The sequence below is a fragment of the Hibiscus syriacus genome, unplaced genomic scaffold (genome assembly GCF_006381635.1).
Source record: "Hibiscus syriacus cultivar Baekdansim isolate YM2019G1 unplaced genomic scaffold, ASM638163v2 tig00005459_pilon, whole genome shotgun sequence".
Taxonomy (NCBI): Eukaryota; Viridiplantae; Streptophyta; class Magnoliopsida; order Malvales; family Malvaceae; genus Hibiscus; species Hibiscus syriacus.
This window is the reverse complement of record NW_024062058.1, coordinates 1,414,828-1,438,466: the sequence shown is the minus strand read 5'-3', so window position 1 is coordinate 1,438,466 and position 23,639 is coordinate 1,414,828. Positions and strand designations below refer to the sequence as shown.

Genomic DNA, 23,639 nt, shown 5'->3' with positions numbered 1-23,639 from the left:
AGTGTCTCGTTCGACAGAAACAGAAAGTTTTTACGAAGGTTAATGGCTTCTTTTAATGTTGGTCGTCATTCTCAATGGAATGTTCCATTTTCCTATGTACTTTTGAGTTTAATATTTTTATTTTTGTATGAGTTTTACGTGACTATTGTCTCCAATTTTCTCTTTATGTTCGGGTACGTTGTAATTCTTATTCCTTTCATTATTTTTATTAATGAAATTAAGTTGTCAAAAAATAAAATAAAATTAATGACACATGAATAAAATAGTTATTATAGAATAATATCAATAAGAATTGATATGGAATATTTTAAATTTTAAAAATCAATTTAGAATAAAAATAATAGTTTAGAGATTGATGTAAAGTATGTTAGAATTTAAAGACCAATTCATAATCGAACTTAATTATGTTTAAGTGGAACTGAATACCATACAAGTATTATTTGTGATTGGCACTGCAGGGTACTAAAACGGAGTCCATGATTTAGAAATTAGCCAGTGACAAGAAGTTACTGTATTCTAACTTGGCATCTAAAATCATTTTGAGTTGTGGAAAGAAATGAAGGAATTAATTTGGCAATATGGTAGTTAAACCAGTGTGTTCAGCGCGCGATTATGATTTATGCGTATACAAATGCTCTCTTTAAGTAATCAAAAGGGGAAAAAATAATGCTTATACTCGGGTCCTGTGATCGGCAGCATACTGGGACAAAGGAACGACTTCCGGCAAAGGTGTAGAAAGCGGAGTCGGGAGCGGGGAGTTCCGACAGACGGGGCAAGACCCATTAAGTTTCAACCAAGCGTCGACACAGGGAACATGGAAATAATGCCTACACTCGGGCATCATCCTCAACGTCTCCGAATCTCTATACTCGCTCAAGCAAATCGAACACGTCGTGTTAACCTCACCGGGGCCAGCGGCGGACGGTTGATCTTTACCGAACTGGAACTTGGGGTAAGAATTTATAACGGCCTGGTCGAGCCCCACGACGGCGTTCCCGTTGTCCTCGTCTTCGGCGACGAAAATGATCCTGGGGAGAGTGATTCCATCGGAGTCGGGAGAGGCGGTGGTGTTGGGAGTGGAGGAGCGGCAACAGATGTAGGAGGCTAGGAGGACGGTGGAGAGGAGGGCAAGGAATCCAAGGGCGATGACGATTGAATAACCGAGGCCTAAGTTTGCGAGATAATTAGGGGAAGGAGTGGACATCGAGGATCCATTTGGTGAAAGAAAAAGACTATGGAGAGAGGAAGAAGAAGAAGAAGAAGAAGAAGAAGAAGAAGAATAAGAAGAAGAAAGGTGGGTGGACGCTGCTGCTGCTGCTGCATTTAATACTGGCATTTATAGTTGTGCTTTTGATTTTTCTCGGCTTTCAGATATTTTTGCATGGAGGTTGAGACCATGAAGCTCGGAGATTGACATGGATTGCTGAATCGTCCAAACTCAGTTCAGAGCTCAAAGTTTGATCGAGTTAATCAAACTGACTTGACAGCTGGAAGTTGACATGTTCATCTTCATATTCTATTCATTGCTTATGTACCCGTGACCTATATGACTAGGTGTTTTTGGGTGGGAGAATGTGAAATTTTTACGGGAATGAAATTTATATTCTCCTGTTTGATTGGCTGAGAATGTCATTATCGGTAATCTTACATTAATAATAGTAGATTTTTTTGGGATATATTACCGGGAATATTATTACCTCCATTTCCTTAGGTATTGTTGGATTACCGACGTTTTGGACTAAAATGCCCTTAATTTTTTTTTCAAAAATATCTTTATTCTGTCATTGAATAATAAAAATTCTACAGAGGTTAAATTACAAATTTATCCTTAAACAATTTTAGATTTACAAAAAAAATCTATAATTAAAATTTTATATGAAGTTTAGTGGTTAAAATAAAATTTTACCCTTTCATTAAACCTTTTTATATTTTCAATTTTGTAAAAAATTATATAAATTTTATGAATTTAAATTTTTTAAAGAAAATATATAAATATTTTTCAACTTGTTAAAAAATATATAATAAGGACAATTTGGTCAATATACATTCTAATAATCTTTTATTTTTTTAATCAAACACGGTAATCTTACATTCCTGCTAAACCAACCAAACACAAAATACAACATTCTCATTAATCCTATTAACTGGTAATATTTTATTCCCACTGGTAATCTTACATTCCGTGAACCAAACGCATCCTAAGAAATTTCATATTCTCTCGAGGAACTCAAGGACGGGGATTCAACACTTTGATTTTTATGTCATAAATAATTGTATTTTTTACGAGAAATTATTAGATGGATTTGATTCACCACGTTATTCGTGGTGTCAATAGACGAGAGTCATAAGTTTTAAAATAAATTTTAAATAACTACTAGCTTCTTATTTACATGTAAGAGAGAGATAAAGATTTATCTTGAAATCAAATGATATGAACAAATATTATTGATTATGATCATAATTTTTCCAGTTTTTATTCCTTCATTACTTGTGTGAATGTAGGTCCTTTTGAACATGATCATCCAGATTCTTGAAAAGAAAATTGTAAATTTGCAGATGACTTTGTTCAATAATAAGACGATGTTAAAAAAACATAATTTTTGACAAATGCTTGGAGTTCCATCATATATATACCGGAAAGAGGAAATAAATAATGAATCAAAACCAGTCTTTGAGAATAGGAAGCTTGATCTCTCCTTGACGAGTGACGGGGATGGTGATGTCTCCAAAGACGGGAAGATCAATGATGAGTTTAACGTTGAGTTCATAGACAATATCCCAGTCCCTGCAAATGTCCTTGGCCAAGCTTATCAGTACGTTGTGCGGCACCTTCATCGGCAATTCCGGTATTGTCGTTTCGTTCCCTTCAAAGGCCCTGAATCCTCTATTTTCCCTCTCACAATCTCGCTGTTTCATGATTACATACCCTCAGTTTTATTTTATTTTTTACAATATGTTTTACAGTACAGTACTTGTATAAAACAAACCTGCCGTCGCTTTTTAAATCAAACTGAATTTCACATATGGGGATGGAATGGCTATAGGGGTTGTGACGGCACCTTGGCGCCGTATTCGACGCCGTCCCTGCTCACACTGTTTATATCGACGCCCTTAATGCTGGCTTCCGGCTTCCTCATCTCCGCCACCTTCCCCGACACCAAGTTCTTCACCATCTATACCATATTTTAGATACATGTGTTAATATTTGAAGTCTTTTCTCTCTCGGATGACACTTTTCTTTTCTTTTTTTACAAATTAGTTATATCAAATATTGATTTAATCAATCCTTTAAATGATTATCAAGCAAAACAAACCCAGTAGGGAAAAGAATAGATGCAAACCTCCATTGATAGTCACTGGAATCACTTACAAATTTAAAGGAAGATGATGAAATGCAGCTGAAAATGGGCAAGTTAAAGACAATAATGCAGTTTAATTTTGTTTATTTTAGGTAAATTTTGTCATTGCTATTGTTATCATGGTCTGGATAAAAAGGATTTTTGGCCGATTCATGGTCTCGAGTTTGAACCATACAATTTTTTTGTGCTGTTCCAACGGGAATTGGCATCAAGTTTCACCCAAACAAATTTCAAGATTTTTTATTTATTTTGTAACTTATTCCTACGGATAGACCAATTTATATATATTTTTTGTTGGAATCAAATTAGAAATAGGGTTTGTCATCTTCATGTGTGTTTTGGCAGATTTGAACTTAGAAGTTAGAACATAACAAATAAATGAATTCACTCATACTATTTAGTCATCATTTCTGTGAAGTACACTCATCTGTGTGTGGTGCTTCAAGTAAGCGAACTGAGGGTAAAAGAACCCTTGACATCTCGCGTGCCCCCAAAAAGAAGAATCTTAAATCTTTGATAGGGCTGTAAACAAGTCGACTAGACTTATACTCACGAACTTAAAATTTAAAATTTTCAAGTTCCACTCAAAATCAAAAATTGAAGCTAGATTCGAACTCAAACCCGAATTTTGCGTACTTGAAAGTCTTATATTTTATTTTATTTTCAATAATTCAATAAATGGGTTATAAGAAAGACTACGGCTTGGAAATCAAAAGGAACAATCTGCCATCAGCTGATAATCATCTTCTTAAAAAATTCAGCTTCTTCAGGAAAATATTCCAACAGTTCATCCTTGGTCACCCAGACAAAATCCTCGCATTTCCGGATGTTGAACTTGTTGGTATCAATCACTTGAGACTTGAAGAAGAATCGCTGACAAAAAGAAAAGCACCAAGTGAAATGCATGTATGTTACCCATACGAGATTGTGATTTGATTAAAAGGACTAGCAGAGACGAGCATTATATCAACACGGGAAGAAGAAAATAGAACCACTTCGCTTGAAATACCTTATATGGTTCGGGCACATTCTCCTTCGGCTCTATAACCATATGCCCCATGGGAGCATTCCCAACGAAGTAAGTGTTAGAAAGGTCTCCAAGTACAGATTCTAAGCCAGACTCTGCACACTGCAAATATTATATGTACTTATATCACGTCAAGAAAACAACAAGAAACAAGAAAAGGAAAGAACACTTACCTTGCGCAATGTTTCCTTGGAATCGTAAACTTTTTCTGGAAAATGCCACACAGGTTTCCCACTAGGAGCTCCATTACTATCACCATAAAGAAGAAGATACAGTCTTCTATCAAGTGCCCTCTGCAATGACCTTGACAAATATAAAATTCAGAACTTCCCTAATCAGAATATTGTACTAAAATACTATAATAGCACAAATTAACTAATTTCATTTTTTATCCACACAAGCAACAACAATCACTAAGAGGAAGAAAATATCTTCTCGAGAATGATGTTTATTGTCCTTCACATAACTAGTTGAGAAAAGCACTTTGAGATCCAACTCAGACCTTTTCTTCCAATAAATTGTTAATTACTGATGATATATATCTGATCTCTATCAAACAAAGGATAACGTATTGGCAACAGTGTTATACTGAACGGAACAAAATGTACCACTTTATTTCCGTCATTCGTCATGTAAGCTTCCTAGAGACAATTAATTCAGATTTCAGGCCATTTATTCCTAAAAATTGTTAATTCTTGACAACATATATCAGATCTCTTTCAAACAAAGTATGATCTCTTGGTAATAGTTCCAAAGAGCAATATGAAATGTACCACTTACTTTCTGTCATTTGTTTTGTCAGCTTCAGTGATCCTTGGAGCTGGAACATAGTCAATTTGGTAGTCACCTTTTCCCCTGGTTATACAACAAATTCACTTTGTTAGCTGCAAAGAAAAAACCATCTTTGTTGCACTTTGCCTCTTTTTCTGAATCTGCAAATTTGTACTCGGATGCTCCACGCAGGCACTCATTGGAAGTACAAAGCAAGGAGAATGCGAATAACATATATAATGTAACCTGATGAACAATGACTTTCTCTTATTCTCTATTACTTACGTATTCCATGAGAACTCCCATAACAAAGCCAAAATTAGACATCTTGAATCAACCATGAGGCTGTCGTTTATCAATTGAAAAAAAATAGACCTAAATTACTTCACATTGTCTTCCCTGAACCAACTCTAAATCTCACGAGACACAGTTCATTTCGATAAACCAATTGATTTCCTGTTTTTTAGTTCTTATTTCTGACTTGGATGTAAGAAAAAGTTTATGCAGATGAAGAAAATAAAGAACTCTTATCCAGTAACCAATTAAGTATGGATCAAAAAGGACCTAACACTACTACAATATGTAATACAAAGGAATGAAATTTCAAACTTGCCTAGATTTAGACATGTCCAAGAACTCATCAGGATATTTGCGTCTATATTGCTGCCGCCACCGAAAGCTGCATAAAAACATAAATTCCAAGCCTTTCATCTCATTCATTAAAACCATAATTTGCAGCTAAAAATTAGAACGAAAAAGAATGATATTTCGCGTAATAAGCCATCAATCAGGGATAAACAAGTTCGGCTTTTTTCCCCCTTCAAGCTATTTCAAGTGTTCATTTCTCAATCGCTGAACTAATTAATTTATTCTCTAGCAAATGGAAATCTAAGATATCCTATAAGGAAGAAGATTCACAAATTTTCTAGCCAGATAAACAAGGAGGAGCAAATGAAGACTTACGAGAACTCTTGAAACGCATAAACCACAGGATCCATTTTGGGAATAACGACGGGTAATCTCTCGAACAGAACGGAGGCCACAATTTTCTCGGAGCTCGTGGAAAACCCACGCGCCCCCGCGAGTGGTCGAAGCAGCGATGTTAACGATCTGCGCATTCTCTACCTACAAAGAGAAAAGCCCTGCTTAAACCCTAAAATGAAATTGCAGTGTCATGTAACAGTGAGGGAGAGCAGAGAGAAATGTCTGCACCTTTTTTCTTCTCTGTATTTTCTTGTGGGCCAAACAGGGTTGCGTTGAAGATTTTCTCTTCTTCTTTAGGAAACAGGGTTTTGTGGTTGTAGGGAGCCACTGGACCCTGGTTCCACGGTCCAGTTTATAACCATCAACCGGACTGAAAGTTCATTATCCAATTGCCATTGGATCTTTAAGTGGTCCATTTCCCGCCGCACCAAAGGCAACGGGCATCCAAATGGATAAATCTTTAAGCTTCTAGTAACTTTTTTTTTTGTGAAATGTATGATTCATTGAACAAGATCATACACGGGTGAATATTGATAAAGGCCACATTAAAAACTTTCCTAACCTAAAGGGAGGAAAAGAGTACTTATATTAATATCATACAAAAAAACAACCAACAACCACGCTTAATTAAAAACAATATCGTCTTGTAGCACCGGAAGAATTCATGGAAGAGGATCGATCAAGAAAAAGCTTTCCACAATTTCAGCACGAGCACTCTTAGCCAGCAAATCAGCCACATAATTATTTCCTATAGCTCATGCAAGATTGTTTGAGGTATTACTCTTGTAGCACCGGAAGAATTCATGGAGGAGGATCAATCAAGAAAAAGCTTTCCACAATTTCAGCACGAGCACTCTTAGCCAGCAAATCAGCCACATAATTATTTCCTATAGCTCATGCAAGATTGTTGAGGTATTACAATTGCAAGGAAACTAAGGGGATATTTGTTAAAACAAAATGGTTTAGCAGTCTGAATGATTAAAAGGCTCTGTATGATATAGTTTTGAATAGAAAATTTGTTTGATAATACATCTTAATGGCCGGTCTGAATGACAAAAAATGACCATATTGCCCTTCTGTATGATTTTGCGCCAAAATAAAATATATTTGTTTCTACCTTGCGAATAAATGCTAAAAAAATATTTTACTTTTTTATGTTTATAAAAACACATTTTTTGTCAAAATTATTAACAATCATAACAAAATATAAAATCAAGTAACTTAAAAACAAATTTTTTAGACAAATTATCAACATTCATAATAAACAAATCTACTAACCTGAAATGACATAAAAGAGTGGTTTATGTTTTTGATGAAACAAAATACATAACAAGCATTCTTTTGTTCTAGACAAATCAACCCAAAAAAAAAATATTAATTTGAAGCATTTAAAAACAACTGATTAGCAATGTGATCACGTAGATTAGCCATATACTCATTGCCTTGAGGACCTCATTCAACTTCATTTATCTTGTCTTGTTCGTTTCCATTATCTTGTTCTTCACTAGCAAACATGTTGTTCTCGTCGAAATCCATAAATAATTGATCATAAACTTTGCATTTTCTTATAAAATTATGGACCGCAAAACATGCAATCACTATGTCTCATTGTATTGGAAAAGGATAAGGAGTCATTTGCTTTAGGATTGGGAATCTTGCTTTCAGAACTCCGTAGGCACGCTCTATAACATTTCTAAGTTGTGCATGAGCATGATTGAACCTTTCCTTCTTGGTTACGGCACGTTGACGTCGAAAATTTGCTAGCCAATACCTCATATTATGATATGGAGTCATAAAGCCACGAGTGTTGGTATGCAGCATCACAAAGGTAATACTTATATGTTATTTATATATGAGTATTAAAATTTTGTTACAAAAAACTATAAATAAATGTAATGAATTAAAACATTTTAATATGATAGAAAGAAATGATATATACCTTGTGGAGGAAAAGGAAAACCCGAGTTTGGATTAAATGCAACTTCTGTCAAAACTCTAGAATCATATGTTATGCCCTCACATCCAGCCCACACAAATGTGAATATCATATTGTCGGAACCGTCTTTCGGTTGGGGCCCGGAATTAGGTTTCGACTTGAATGAATTGGGTTAGAGTCACCACCGACCACTTTAAAATGAATTTAGGTGGGTCGAACACCATCTTACCTGATCTGCGTTGTACCAGAAACGTGTCGGGTTCGGGAGTCGGTTACAGTCAAGGAAGGATTAGCACCCTTGAACCCCCCTTTCGGTACCAATTAATTCATCGGTTATCTTTAATTGCGAAAATTAAAATTTAAAATTAAAATTTAAAATTAAAATTTAAAAAATCCGATTCGAATTACTTACCTCTCTGATCGATTTACGAAGACCCCTTAAAAAAGAAATGTTAAATAAAAAAACAATGAATAAAAAATGTAATAATCAAATTAACTAAAATGATAAATCAAGGAGAAAATAAATAAATAAATAAATAAATAAATAAGGGAAAAATGAATAAAAGGAAAAAATATTAAATAAATAAAAAACATTTAAGGGAAATGAAAGAATAATAATAATAATAATAATAAATATTAAAAGAAAATTAAAAAAAAAAAAAAAAATAGAGGGCCAAATTGAGACTACCCCAAAATTAAGGGATTAAATTGAAAAAAAAATTAGCTGCAAAATGAAGAATAAAAGGTTAGGAGGATTAAACAATAATTAATCCTAAATTTTGAATATTGACTAAAATATGAACAAAATAAAATTTGAAATCCGAATTAAAACTGTTGAAAATTCAATCCAGTGACCAAAGTGTAAATGTTGCATCTTACAGTGACCGAGGAAACGGATTACCCGTGCACGAAAAATGAGCAGAAACCTCTTGCAAAACGACTTAGTTTTGGAATATCTATATATACATAAAACTAAGGCTTGATTCAACCTCACCCCCCCATTTGTTACAATATCAGAAAAATAAAAGGGAGAGAGAGAGTTGGAAACTCTCTCAACCCCTAGCCGGAGAAGGTCCATCCGCCGCTTCCCGCCGCTCCGGCCGCCACTGGCGGCCGGAAAGAACTCGAAGTCTCCAAAACGTTCGTTCCAGTCCAGTGAGCCTAAAACCCATGACCAAATCCCCAAAATAGACCCAAATAAACGCAGATCTAAACAAAAAAAACCGCTCAGTATCTACCCTTTCTTGACGAAAACTCTTCGCCTTCTCAGTGGCTCTTCGGTTCCGACGAGCCTCTTTCTTTGCTCGGGTCTCGCTCGTTTATTTTGTGTGTGCTTTTATGAGTTTTGTTTCTGCTTTTGGTTTATGGTTGTGCTTCATTGTTTTGCTGGTGGCTTTTGTGTGTATTGTTGCTCGATGGTTTTGTTTTTTCTCACTGTTGGTTCTCGGCTTACTCTCTGTTGATGGTTCTATGTGTTGATGGTCGTTTGTTCTCTCTGTGGATACCGTTGATGGTACTGTTGTTGGTGTTTTTGTCTAGATTTGGTTGTGTTTAGCTGTGTTGCCTGGTTTCGCTCGGTTTACTGTTGATCCTCCCTCTCTGTCCTGTTCTGTCTGGGGGTATTTATACTCTCTCGGCCGGTGAGCGTTACCGAACTTCACGGGATGGGTCAGTCCCGTGTGGTGGCGCAATTTTTGACCTGTGGGAAACTGAGCTGTTGTGACTCGATTCTTGCGAGATTTGCGTTCTGTTATGGAACGTGTTTGTTGCATGTTTGACCGGTTTCATTTCCAGTGACGGCTGATGCTTCTGGCTGTTGAAATTGCTTCTGGCCGTTGGATTGGGTCAGATCCAACGGTCCAGATCTGGCTGCTCATTTGATGGAATATTTAGTGATTCAGAACCCTAGTTATCATGTGATTTAAGCCGTTGATCACTGCTTGATCTAACGGCTGTGCGGCGCTGGGACTAAGTTTAAAAACCCTAGCTTGGCAACTGGGTTGGGTCAGGCCCACCTGATCTGCTTGGACCTCATTCTGGACCCTGAACAGAAAAAAAAGAACAAAATAATTAAATAAGAAATAATAATAATAAATAAAATAATTACAATAATAATAAATGATAATAAATAATAATAATATAATAATAATATAATATATATATATATATATATATATATATTTTAAAAAAACATATAATATATAATTTCCAAAATGTTTTTTTTAATTATATAATATATATATTTTAAAAAATGTTTTCAAAACTATATATCATATAAATTTTCAAAAATGTTTTTCAAAACTATATATTATATACGTTTTCAAAATATATATATATATTATATACATTTTCAAAATGTTTTCAAAGACTATATATTATATACATTTTTTAAAATGTTTTCGAAAAAAACATATATTATATATCATATAATATATACTTTTCAAAAAGCTATTCTCAAAATTATATATATTATATGTATTTTAAAACATTTGTAAACTATATAATATATAGATATGTATATATAAATAAAAATCAGACGAAAATAGGTGTCTACAGCTGCCCCTCTTTGTTCTTTTTCGTGGAACGAAATATAGGACAAAGATAGAAAAGACACCAATTTTCGTTCGGTGGAGTTGAAGAATAACTCCCTGTCGAATTGGGTTGCGGATTCTTGTTGCCCAATTGTGGTCAACCTCGGTCTTCTTCTCGGTTTAAAGACATTGGTTAAAAATTCGACTGTAAAGCAGTTCCTTGACTCCACCATGTGATTGATAGGCCCTTGAGCTGAATAAAACCGAACTAGAAAGATCCTCGTCGACAGATGACTTTTCTCGACTTAAGTTATGCTATCGGAAAGCGGTTTTTTGTCACTAAGGCACGGTTAACCCAGATATTCTTCTCGACTTGAAAACCTTGATTGCAGCCGGACAATAGTGTGATTGAGGTGTTATCGAGCTGATTGGAATCGAACTCGACAATTTTATTGACAGATAACCCTTCTTGCCTTGAGCTATTCTGTAAGCTTGATTTGCCTCTAAGTTGAATATAATCGAACTCAAAGGTCTTTAGCAGATAACCCTTCTTGACTTAAGCTATGCTGCAAATGATGTGCCTTGGAGCTGAGCGGAGTCGAACTCGAAGGTCTTTTGGTCACAGATAACCCTTCTAGCCTTGAGTTATGCTGTAAATGATGTGCCGTTGAGCTGAGCGTAGTCGAACTCAAAGGTCTTTTATTGGCAGACAACCCTTCTAGACTTAAGTTGTGTTGCAAATGATATGCCTTGGAGCTGAGCGTAGTCGAACTCGAAGGTCTCTGGTTGGCAGATAACCCTTCTCGACTTAAGCTATGCTGCAAATGATGTGCCCTGGAAGCTGAGTGTAATCGAACTCGGGGGTCTTTGGCAGATAGCCCTTCTCGACTTAAGCTATGCTGCAAATGATGTGCCGTTGAGCTGATCGTAGTCGAACTCAAAGGTCTTTTGTTGGCAGACAACCCTTGTAGACTTAAGTTGTGCTGCAAATGATATGCCTTGGAGCTGAGCGTAGTCGAACTCGAAGGTCTTTGGTTGGCAGATAACCCTTCTCGACTTAAGTTATGCTGCAAATGATGTGCCCTCGAAGCTGAGTGTAATCGAACTCAGGGGTCTTTGGCAGATAGCCCTTCTATGCTGCAAATGATATGCCGTTGAGCTGATCGTAGTCGAACTCAAAGGTCTTTTGGTCACAGATAACCCTTCTAGCCTTGAGTTATTCTGTAAATGATGTGCCCTCGAAGCTGAGTGTAATCGAACTCAGGGGTCTTTGGCAGATAGCCCTTCTCGACTTAAGCTATGCTGCAAATGATGTGCCGTTGAGCTGATCGTAGTCGAACTCAAAGGTCTTTTGTTGGCAGATAACCCTTCTCGACTTAAGTTATGCTGCAAATGATGTGCCCTCGAAGCTGAGTGTAATCGAACTCTGGGGTCTTTGGTAGATAGCCCTTCTCGACTTAAGCTATGCTGTAAATGATATGCCGTTGAGCTGATCGTAGTCGAACTCAAAGGTCTTTTGGTCACAGATAACCCTTCTAGCCTTGAGTTATGTTGTAAATGATGTGCCCTCGAAGCTGAGTGTAATCGAACTCAGGGGTCTTTGGCAGATAGCCCTTTTCGACTTAAGCTATGCTGCAAATAGTTTGTTTTAAAAAATGGCTTCCCTTAACGGGTCGAAGCCGGTCATGATTCTTCAGGTGGTTCCTCTGAGCGAGAACCAAGTAAGACAATCTTTGGATGACTCCCATTTTATGGGAAAGCCCGTTGATGAATTCTGACAACCAAATATCTTCCGTTGTGGAATTAAAATCTGGCTTGAAGACATAAACTGGAAACATGTTGCTCATTGTTGAGTTGAGCTGAACTGAATTTGATCTGAATTGGTTCTCGAACCCATCTGAAATTGGTTCTGAGATCTGTAGATATGTAAAGTCGGTTGAGGTGTAGCTTCTTGCTGCTGAGTTACACCATCGTTATTTAAAGGTGCTTGCAAGTCGAGTAGCCTTCATCCTGAAGTCGAAGCTTGACTCTGAAAGCTGCAAAATTATGCATGCTAAAATGATGGATGTGATGCACCTAAGTATGTCTAAGATGCATGCAACATGAATAAATTATGTGTTATTTCTTGGATGGAGTCTCGTGCTTTGTCTGCCAATCTGGTCCATGGAATCGATCGTGCCCCATTTGCTTCTCGAGCTTGGGCTTTACAGACATTTCATATCCGAGATTGTTCTGTTTGAAAATGTTTTTCTCATTTTTCTTGTTTCAGGAGAGAAAATGATAAAAATGCTGTAAAATATTATTCGTAATTGAATCAAATTATAAACGTGAGTTCAAAGAATATCAAAGGAATCAATAGCTCTTTTAACGTTTTCAGAGTTACAGCTCTTTGACAAATGTTCAAATGGATGGGTTGACTTTAGTTTGGCCTCCTTTATAAGGTTTTGGTAAAAAAATGTCATTTTTTTGAAATATCGAACCATGCTTTGGCATTTCAATTAGGCGCGGACAAAATGATGCAACTAACTTAATCAATTACTAGACCTTTTATTTCGATCCTCTGAAATCTTCCATTTGTTCAAGCTTTGCAAGCTCCTCTAACCAAGGTAGTGCAAAAAATATCGGTCTAAAAATGAAATTCTTGAGTGCTGGTGTGTAGTTGACTATAACAGGTGTTCCTTAACTCCCTTAGTCCATTTTACCGAAAATTTCTTGCTTAGATAAATTTGATTTAACTTGTCATTATCTGGCTAGCTGAATCCATAAAGCCAGGGCATTTAACCAATTGCTTTAGAGGGACAGCTTAATATTATAATCACTCTTATCAAGTTAACTGAAGGGTTCATCTCATCACAGCGTCTTCGGCCTGACAAGAGCAGTGGAGCAAACACCGAATTGCCAAGTGTCCGAGCAATGTCATGGTTTGAACGTAATCTACTCATAAGGCCAGGGCTTTCAAGTTTCATCTATAACCAATTGCCTTAGTGGAATAGCTCAGCTTTATAGATTTAATTTCTTAAGATTGTCAAGAAGAACCTGTTATAGCCTAGGTGTTTTTGAAAGTCAAGGAATCTCATCTTTAGAGTTCAATTTCCAAGCAACTGACCTAAACTAGATTTGCCCACTCGACTATTCCACCTGCGAAGATCGTGATCATCATTGAACATCTTAAATAAAAAACATAGTAATTGTCATATGCAAATGATGCCCCATGTTGTCCGTACCTTATGAAAGGAAAAGGTTGTATTAGTTAATTGTAAGAGCAGGGTACGGTGTTTAAGGGTATATTTTGGGTAAGGTCAAGGTCCTTGTTTTAAAACATGTTACTTTGTCAAAGATCCGTAACTTTGAACCATTCACAGAGTTTCTTAATTCAAATGATATTCAAAGAATTGCAAGTTTGCAAATGTGATCCATTGCTTAACATCTTTAAAGTAACATAAATTTATTTAAAAGTCCTTATAAAAACTTGAGAAAAAAATGAAAAAACAAATTCAAACAAAATGTCTCAAATGATGAAATGGTCTTCCTCACTTGGATGCCCCCAAGTTGTTGAAGTCGATCCGATTCTTGTTACGTATTTTCTGTATGATTCTCTTGATTGTGGAGTAATTCTCGATAGTGTGCCCTGGGACTCCGCTGCAATGAGCGTTCTCATCATACTACATGGGGTACGGGGCTTCATGGATTTCTCTGGATATGGTGACACCACATGTGTGTCGAACAAATGTTGGTAAAGCTCCTTATATGTCATAGGGTCGAAGTGTTCTCATTTTTTGATGAATCATGTGAAGATAGTTAATGTGAATGTAAAGAAATGAACAAAATGCAAAATGTTTAAATGCATGAAGCATGAAATGTCCGAGGCATTGATCCGAAAAATGTGCCTATTATTCTGAATAATCCTTATTGGGGACAAAAATGTTACGTCTGAAGAGACAAAACTTTTTGATGGTATAGATCCCGCACAGCCTCTGGCAAGTTGATTCGTCTTCCGCTTCTTCACCGGTTGAATATCCTGTCGAACTGTTCCAGCTTCTTTGGCTAAACTTGTGCGGGTGACGAGTTGCTTGCCCCAAAAAAGATCTCGAATGACTGCATCTCCGACCTTCACTCTATGCCGAGCTCGTTCCAAACGAAAGTGTCTTTGGAGCCTTCCATCCGAAGTTTGTCGACTTGTTTTTGGAATTCATCAATAATGGTCTGCAGCTTAGCTGGGGGTTCTGCCACTTGTTATCGTAGTTTTCAAAAGGAGTTTCTGGGCCAGCAACATTTTCCTCGTCTTGCCCCTGCAACCTTTGCCTCTGAATATTCTTTGACCACGGCTGGACTTCTGAGCTTTTTATCTCTTTGTATTATAACCCCTTTGTCCATTAATACAAATTATTCATGTTTAACAAACACATTTTTTGTGGATCAACACATCGTTTTAAATGATGCAAACGATGAACACAAAATAAAAGAGAACAAAAAAAAAATAAAAGGGTTAGTGAGGTAAATCAAAACAATAAACAAAATGAAAAATCCTGCCCCACATGATATCTACTCTGCATGCTTTAATTCCTACCCGGACATGATCTCTATCCCGCATGCTAATTTCAAACAAATCCTAACCGCATATTTGTCTAGTTCGCATGCTTTGAACAGAAAATAAAGCAGGAAACAAAGCATCCTAGGGTTTGGAATGAGGTCTTGGGGTGGGCTCTAATTCCCTACACTCTCCTGGTTTAGGTTCTAAAAAGGTACTCGAGTTCTCCTTGCCGGTGCCCCCTTGGGCTTACCAGACCCTTAGTCCTAAGCCCATCACAGGCTTGTGTGGACTAAGTTAAACTCGAGAGGACACATTCCCTTATGCCCATACGGAGAATAAATTCACACGAAGGCATAAGGCATATGAATCCCGAAGGCTACTTGCTAGGCCCATACGGTGAATAAATTCACACGAAGGCGTCGCTTTCACCCCCACTTAAAACGGGTTTGGAGCTCGGGTATAGAGCCTGAGAAAACTTTGAAAAATCTGAAATCATTAAAAAATGTTAGTACAACTATTTATTTGAAAAATAATCAAAGGTAAATAATTGGAACCGAATAAATAAATTAAAATTTACAATTTTCACATAAAAAGACAACCGGAAATTAATTCTGGCCTGACTCACTTACATGTCCCCAGCGGAGTCGCCAAGCTGTCGGAACCGTCTTTCGGTTGGGGCCCGGAATTAGGTTTCAACTTGAATGAATTGGATTAGAGTCGCCACCGACCACTTTAAAATGAATTTAGGTGGGTCGGACACCATCTTACCTGATTTGCGTTGTACCAGAAATGTGTCGGGTTCGGGAGTCGGTTACAGTCAAGGAAGGATTAGCACCCTTGAACCGCCCTTTCGATACCAATTAATTCATCGGTTGTCTTTAATTGCGAAAATTAAAATTTAAAATTAAAATTTAAAAAATCCGATTCGAATTACTTACCTCTCTGATCGATTTACGAAGACCCCTTAAAAAAAGAAATGTTAAATAAAAAAAACAATGAATAAAAATGTAATAATCAAATTAACTAAAATGATAAATCAAAGGAGAAAATAAATAAATAAATAAATAAGGGAAAATGAATAAAAGGAAAAAAATATTAAATAAATAAAAAAACATTTAAGGGAAATGAAAGAATAATAATAATAATAATAATAATAAATATTAAAACGAAAATCAAAAAAAATAAATAGAGGGCCAAATTGAGACCACCCCAAAATTAAGGGATTAAATTGAAAAAAAATGAGCTGCAAAACGAAGAATAAAAGGTTAGGAGGATTAAACAATAATTAATCCTAAATTTCGAATATTGACTAAAATATGAACAAAATAAAATTTGAAATCCGAATTAAAACTGTTGAAAATTTAATCCAGTGACCAAAGTGTAAATGTTGGATCTTACAGTGACCGAGGAAACGGTTTACCCGTGCACGAAAAATGAGCAGAAACCTCTTGCAAAACGACGTAGTTTTGGAATATCTATATATACATAAAACTAAGGCTTGATTCAACCTCACCCCCCCATTTGTTACAATATCAGAAAAATAAAAGGGAGAGAGAGAGTTGGAAACTCTCTCAACCCCTAGCCGGAGAAGGTCCATCCGCCGCTTCCCGCCGCTCCGGCCGCCACCGGTGGCGGTCGGAAAGAACTCGAAGTCTCCAAAACGTTCGTTCCAGTCCAGTGAGCCTAAAACCCATGACCAAATCCCCAAAATAGACCCAAATAAACGCAGATCTAAACAAAAAAAACCGCTCAGTATCTACCCTTTCTTGACGAAAACTCTTCGCCTTCTCGGTGGCTCTTCGGTTCCGACGAGCCTCTTTCTTTGCTCGGGTCTCGCTCGTTTATTTTGTGTGTGCTTTTATGAGTTTTGTTTCTGCTTTTGGTTTATGGTTGTGCTTCGTTGTTTTGCTGGTGGCTTTTGTGTGTACTGTTGCTCGATGGTTTTGTTTTTTCTCACTGTTGGTTCTCGGCTTACTCTCTGTTGATGGTTCTATGTGTTGATGGTCGTTTGTTCTCTCTGTGGATACCGTTGATGGTACTGTTGTTGGTGTTTTTGTCTAGATTTGGTTGTGTTTAGCTGTGTTGCCTGGTTTCGCTCGGTTTACTGTTGATCTTCCCCCTCTGTCCTGTTCTGTCTGGGGGTATTTATACTCTCTCGGCCGGTGAGCGTTACCGAACTTCACGGGATGGGTCAGTCCCGTGTGGTGGCGCGATTTTCGGCCTGTGGGAAACTGAGCTGTTGTGACTCGATTCTTGCAAGATTTGCGTTCTGTTATGGAACGTGTTTGTTGCATGTTTGACCGGTTTCATTTCCAGTGACGGCTGATGCTTCTGCCTGTTGAAATTGCTTCTGGCCGTTGGATTGGGTCAGATCCAACGGTCCAGATCTGGCTGCTCATTTGATGGAATATTTAGTGATTCAGAACCCTAGTTATCATGTGATTTGAGCCATTGATCACTGCTTGATCTAACGGCTGTGCGGCGCTGGGACTAAGTTTAGAAACCCTAGCTTGGCAACTGGGTTGGGTCAGGCCCACCTGATCTGCTTGGACCTCATTCTGGACCCTGAACAGAAAAACAAGAACAAAATAATTAAATAAGAAATAATAATAATAAATAAAATAATTACAATAATAATAAATGATAATAAATAATAATAATAATATAATAATATAATATATATATATATTTTAAAAAAACATATAATATATAATTTCCAAAATGTTTTTTTTAATTATATAATATATATATTTTAAAAAATGTTTTCAAAACTATATATCATATAAATTTTCAAAAATGTTTTTCAAAACTATATATTATATACGTTTTCAAAATATATATATATATATATATTATATACATTTTCAAAATGTTTTCAAAGACTATATATTATATACATTTTTTAAAATGTTTTCGAAAAAAACATATATTATATATCATATAATATATACTTTTCAAAAAGCTATTCTCAAAATTATATATATTATATGTATTTTAAAACATTTGTAAACTATATAATATATAGATATGTATATATATAAATAAAAATCAGACGAAAATAGGTGTCTATACATATCAAAATAAAAAAATGCCAAGACATTTTGATAACATTCACCCTTTCCTCTTCCTCTATAACGAGCTTGTTGATCGATAAGAACTACTGCATGTTCGAGTGTTCCATCTAGTGCACCTACTGCACCCTTTATTGAAGAACATAAATGGTAAGAAACTGAAAATTTATTTTTGGGTAATAACAAAAAAATTTAAAAAAAACATACTGGAAATATTTCTCGTAGGTGTCTTTGTCTTTGCGTCATATTCGGTGTTGTTTCTTGTGATATTGGAACTATTATTTCTCTTGCGAATTTTATCATTGCACGTCGTACCTCATGAAAGCATTTATGAATGGTTTGTGTGGAGTGTTGGAATCTCCTTTTAACCATTCGAAAATGTTCATTATGACCTATAATTGTTAGAAATATAGCCATTTTCTCTTCCACGGTTATCATCCTACTATTTTGCAACTAATTTCTTTGTTTTAAATGGTTACATAACAATATATATACATCACGAGATAGACACATTAATTCATCGCATTGTGTATTCGACCCAAATAACAATTCTTGTGTATATGCATGTCCGGTGAATTATTGTCTCGAATTCTTTCAACTCTTGGTGATGCATTTACCATCCAAAACCACCATATAATGATTAGAAACACCTCCTCGTCATTTAAATCCATATAACACCTAGTCGAAACAAAATATAAAATACATCATCAAAAAGACACATTCAAGTTGTAGATAAATGATAAAAGGACATCATTAAAACATAACAAAGTATTTCTAATCATCAAAAAGTATTTCTAATCCAAAAAGTATTTATAATCCAAAGATATTTCTAATCCAAAAAACACATTATAAAAGACATCTCCTTGAATCATCCCAAAAGTCCAAGCTTACGCCCAACATTTTTAATTTAACTCTCACACGCCTCTATTTTTAGTACCAACCAAATTTCCTCAAATCAAAACTTTCACCAAATAGCAAAAGTGCAGTCTGATACATCGGGTCTTGTGTATCGCTTACAACTTTCTCCAACTTCTCAATGCAAGCACTCATATGATCTCTTTTGGTTTTTTCAATCATTATGTTAGTAATGTTGAATATATCATCCGCAACAGTCATAATGTTGTGAGTGTTTGTTCGATCTTTTCTTTTTTTACTTTTATGTTGAGAGCCTAAGGAACATTCTTGTGTTGGAACTATTGTTTCTTGTGATGCACGAGAGGAATTCTTTAGTTGTTGGCTATCATCATCTTCATTCAATTCGGGATCATCTAGTTCTTCTTCTGGATGAGAAGATTTAGAAGTCGGCCCCCAACCATCAATACCAATACAAGCTGACCCGTCAAATAGTTGCATACACAACTCGGGATACAATAAGGGTGAATTACTCAGTGGTTCTGCATGTTTGTTGCACTGGTTCATAAAAAACTATATATAAGTATATATGTATAATCTAGGCAACTAAAATAAATAAATACATTATAATAATGCAACCTTCATTTCGATTTACCATTCTTCTTCAGTTAAATTGAATGACTTTGTGACCGGATTGTAAAAATTCCCCGTCTTGTTAAATAACTTTGACCACACGTTATATTTTCCTCTAATATAATCATAATGATTTTTCATTTGGCATTGTTTAGCAACAATACCACATTCCTTTTTTCAATTTCTCTCCAACGTTTTTCCAAGATGTAAACTTTAAAATATTTCCTTCTCGTCCATGAGAGTTGACCTCATGTATACATGCTTCGAGAAATAATTTCTCTAGTGCTTCATTTTTCCAACTGATTCTAGGCCTTTTTTGTTTCGATGATTCTTCAACATCGGACATGTCTAAACGGGCTGAGAAATATTAAGAATTAATTAATTATGTGAAGCAAAAGGCATTCACTTCAATACTAGGATTCGCCCACAAAATACCACATCATTTGCCTATAACGTCAAGCTCCAGTGAATTAGAAAAATAAATTAACTTCATATTTCAGGATTGATGTATCCACATCAAATAAATGATGCATAAGCACTGCCATTCTACATAGGTAATTACCCCTACATACTTATTTCATGGTTCTAGAAGAAAAACATATACAATTGACATAACTAATGTAATAACCAATCAGAATAAAATTTTCAAATTAAACTTATAAATCTATATAAAATGTAACAAAACACCATATCCCGACCGGCTAGATGGATTTTTTCTGCATGCTTCTAAAATTCTCAGACATCTTAAAACAAAGAGATTGGTATTTATTTTCGATATCATATCGCAATTAAACGACCTTAGAACATGATAAAGAAAAGGTATCAAACAATTTTCTTTTTAATATTGTGCTTTTACGATTAAACAAAAACACAGAAGGCAAAAGAAAGAAAGATCACTTTTCTTGTCTTCGAACCCACAAACAAATATATATAAATCAAGAGACTAACGTATATGAAACATTAATTTGTGACCAGTCCCTAAATATATGAACATAGTTCTTATCTTCACTCCATATATTGAATCAGTTCATGCATCAATCGTAAATTAAGGTTTATATGTGAACGACCCTAAATATACGAGGAAACAATTACTTTATACGAATATCTACAGGGATTAATCGATCCACAAATGAATTGAACTACTTAATAACTATACAGACCTTGCATCTATTTCACGAAATTAACAAGAACATAATACGGGGATGAACCGATTGCAGTGATGAATCAACCCGAAAAAAACGAGATCAGAAAATGGTTATTTAAAACAAAGAAATAATTACCTGGTTGTGTTCTCTATGGTTGATGAATCGACCGAAGGAGGTGAACGACAGAAGAATGATGAATGACAGAAGGAGGATGAATCGATTGCAGAACGTAAGAGGAATCGATCTCTGTTTTGGGCTTATGAAAGAGAGGGGTAAGAAAAGGGTATTAGCGTAATGACCAAAAGTCTGAATGATTAGGCGTCATTTTTGAGTTTGAATCGGTCTGATTCAGCGTTAAAATCTGAATGGTTCAATTAAAAGCCAAACAAACAACCCCTAACATTTATAGAATTCAGTTTTTCAAGATGAGTGTTAAAAATGCTTTTTCTTGTATTCAATTATATGTACAATAAGTATATAATCCTTTATACACACACAATAATCAACCTATCCATCTACCTGCCTAATTGAACCCTAACTAACTTCAACAACTAACAATTTCTACACTCTCCCTCAAGTTGAAGGTAAAACTACTTTTTAGCCCCAACTTGGAATTAGTTGGTTGTGCTATGCAGATCCGAACACTTTTGTAAACATATCTACAAGTTGTTTTGGGATGTTACATGCTCTTTATATATAAGGTTCTCCTTGATTTTCCCTATCACAAAGTGACAGTCCACCTTAATGTGCTTAGTCCTTTTGTGATATATTGGATTCGCCGTAATCTACAACGATGTCTTGCTATCACAAAAAAGCCTCATTGGTTTTATTAATTTAACACCCAAATCTTTTATCAAACCTGTTAACCAAACAACTTTTGTTGATATGATTGGCATGCTCTTGTATTCTGCTTCGGCAAACGATCTAGTCGTCGTATTTTGCTTCTTCGATTTCTAGATATTAGTGACTCTTCAAGATTTACACATAAGTCAGTTACTAACTTCCTTGACATCTGACACGTTGCCTAATCCGAATCACAATAAGCAACCAATCAAAAGTCTCTATCTGGCTTTAACAAAACCCCCAAACATATATTTTACTTCATGTATCTAACAACCCTTAGAGCAGCATCCATGTGCGATTGTTTGACTTTGCATGAACTGACTTAAATGAGTCACATCAGGTTGTGTATGAGTTAAGTAAATGTGTCTCCCAATGAGTCTTTGATAAACTATTTTATCTTCGAACAATCAATCAGCTTGATGTTCCCGAGTAACTTCATCATACTCTAGTGCAGTCAACCTAAAGTTTTGTTCTAATGGTGACAAAACCAACTTTTTAGCACATAAACCCATATCCTTAATAAACTCCAAAGTGTACTTTTTTTTACTCAACAAAAAATATTCTTGAGACTTAGAAACCTCAATTACTAGAAAATATCTTGGTTCTCCCAAATCTCCCATTCTGAAATTTTGACCTAAAAAAACTTTCAATTCAACAACTATGCCATCATCAATACCAACAACTAACAAATCATCTACATAAACTAAAACTATAGTAATTTTATTACCTGACTTCCTTGAAAAACACTGAATAATCTTGTTTGCTCTGCACAAAGCCAGCAAGCAACAAAGCTTTAGTAAGTTTCGCATTCCATTGTATGGATGCTTGCTTAACCCATATAAAGATTTCTGTAGTCGACAAACCTTATGATCCCCCTGACTGCGAAATCCATAAGGTAATATCATGAAAATCTTTTTATGAAGATCCCCTTGTAGAAAAGTATTTGAAACAACCACTTGACAAATAGACCAATTACATGAAGTAGCAAAAGCAAAAATCGTCTGATCAGTTACCATTTTAGAGACTGGGGAAAAAATTTCCTGATAATCAATTCCTTCTCTCTAAGTATACCCCTTTGCAACCAACCGAGCTTTAAGCCGCTCAATCTCACCAGAAGCTCAATACTTGATTTTGTAAACCCATTTACACTCAATAGAACTTTTCCCATGAGGTAAAGATTCAATAGACCACTTATGATTAGATTCTAGTGCTTTAATTTCCTCATGCGTAGCTTGAACCCAACATGGATGTGTACAAGCCTCAGAGTAAGTATGTGGCTCAAAAGTAATTAAAATAGAAGCAAGACAAGCTGGAGTAGTAGAATTTGAAGAAGCAAAATCAGTATGTTGAAAAGGATGAACAAAATCACTTAGCCAAGTAGAGGTTTTAATAGAACGAGAAGATCGTCTAGAAGTATCAACCAAAGAAGCTACAGGATCGGGAATATGGGATGTGGGTACATATGTACTTATTGAAGCTTGTGAATTACCAGGAATAGGCGAGGGAGAAAAATGAACAACATCAAGAATAATCAAAAAATTATAATCGGGTACTTGGGGGTGTTAGAGGAAATAAAACTTTATAACGGGATGAAGAAGACAAATAAAAAGGAAAAACATCTTCAACAAATCGCACATCTCAACTTACAAAAAACACTTAGTGTCAATACCAAATGTAGATATCTTTTTTTAGTAGTAGAGCAACCATAAAAAATTGAAGGAATAGACTGATAACATTTTATCATGATAACGAGGTTGAACAACATAGCAAAGACAACCGAAGAAACGAAAATGAGAGAAGCCATGTGGCTTTTGATATAAAACTTCAAAGGGAGATTTCCAAGAATGAATAGATGAAGGAAATCTATTTATTATGTAACAGGCAGTCAGAACACACTCCCACAAAATTTAATTGGGACTTTAGATTGAAAACGCAAAGCCGAGCAATTTTTAAGGG

At 35.6% G+C, this 23,639-nt stretch overlaps 2 protein-coding genes across 3 annotated transcripts; both read right to left on the bottom strand.

Annotated features, from left to right (window-relative positions):
* Positions 1 to 670: 670 nt before the first annotated feature.
* LOC120199450 (E3 ubiquitin-protein ligase TTC3-like) lies at positions 671 to 19,563 on the bottom strand. The gene is made up of 5 exons (XM_039200521.1): positions 19,152 to 19,563; positions 17,677 to 17,704; positions 10,093 to 10,120; positions 9,558 to 9,612; positions 671 to 1,197 (listed from the first exon to the last, which is right to left on the bottom strand). The coding sequence occupies exons 1-5, from the start codon at positions 19,561 to 19,563 to the stop codon at positions 671 to 673; spliced, it is 1,050 nt and encodes a 349-aa protein (XP_039056452.1).
* LOC120199393 (54S ribosomal protein L17, mitochondrial-like) lies at positions 4,035 to 6,430 on the bottom strand. Of its 2 annotated transcripts, XM_039200489.1 has the most exons (7): positions 6,374 to 6,430; positions 6,121 to 6,285; positions 5,771 to 5,836; positions 5,167 to 5,241; positions 4,560 to 4,689; positions 4,369 to 4,488; positions 4,035 to 4,232 (listed from the first exon to the last, which is right to left on the bottom strand). In XM_039200489.1, exons 2-7 carry the CDS (start codon positions 6,273 to 6,275, stop codon positions 4,089 to 4,091), a joined length of 690 nt encoding a protein of 229 aa, XP_039056420.1. In that variant the 5' UTR covers positions 6,276 to 6,285; positions 6,374 to 6,430; the 3' UTR covers positions 4,035 to 4,088. The 2 variants fall into 2 exon arrangements, with proteins under 2 accessions (XP_039056420.1, XP_039056421.1); XM_039200490.1 differs by lacking the exon at positions 6,374 to 6,430 and having other exon boundaries at positions 4,036 to 4,232; positions 4,560 to 4,635; positions 6,121 to 6,340.
* Positions 19,564 to 23,639: the final 4,076 nt, after the last annotated feature.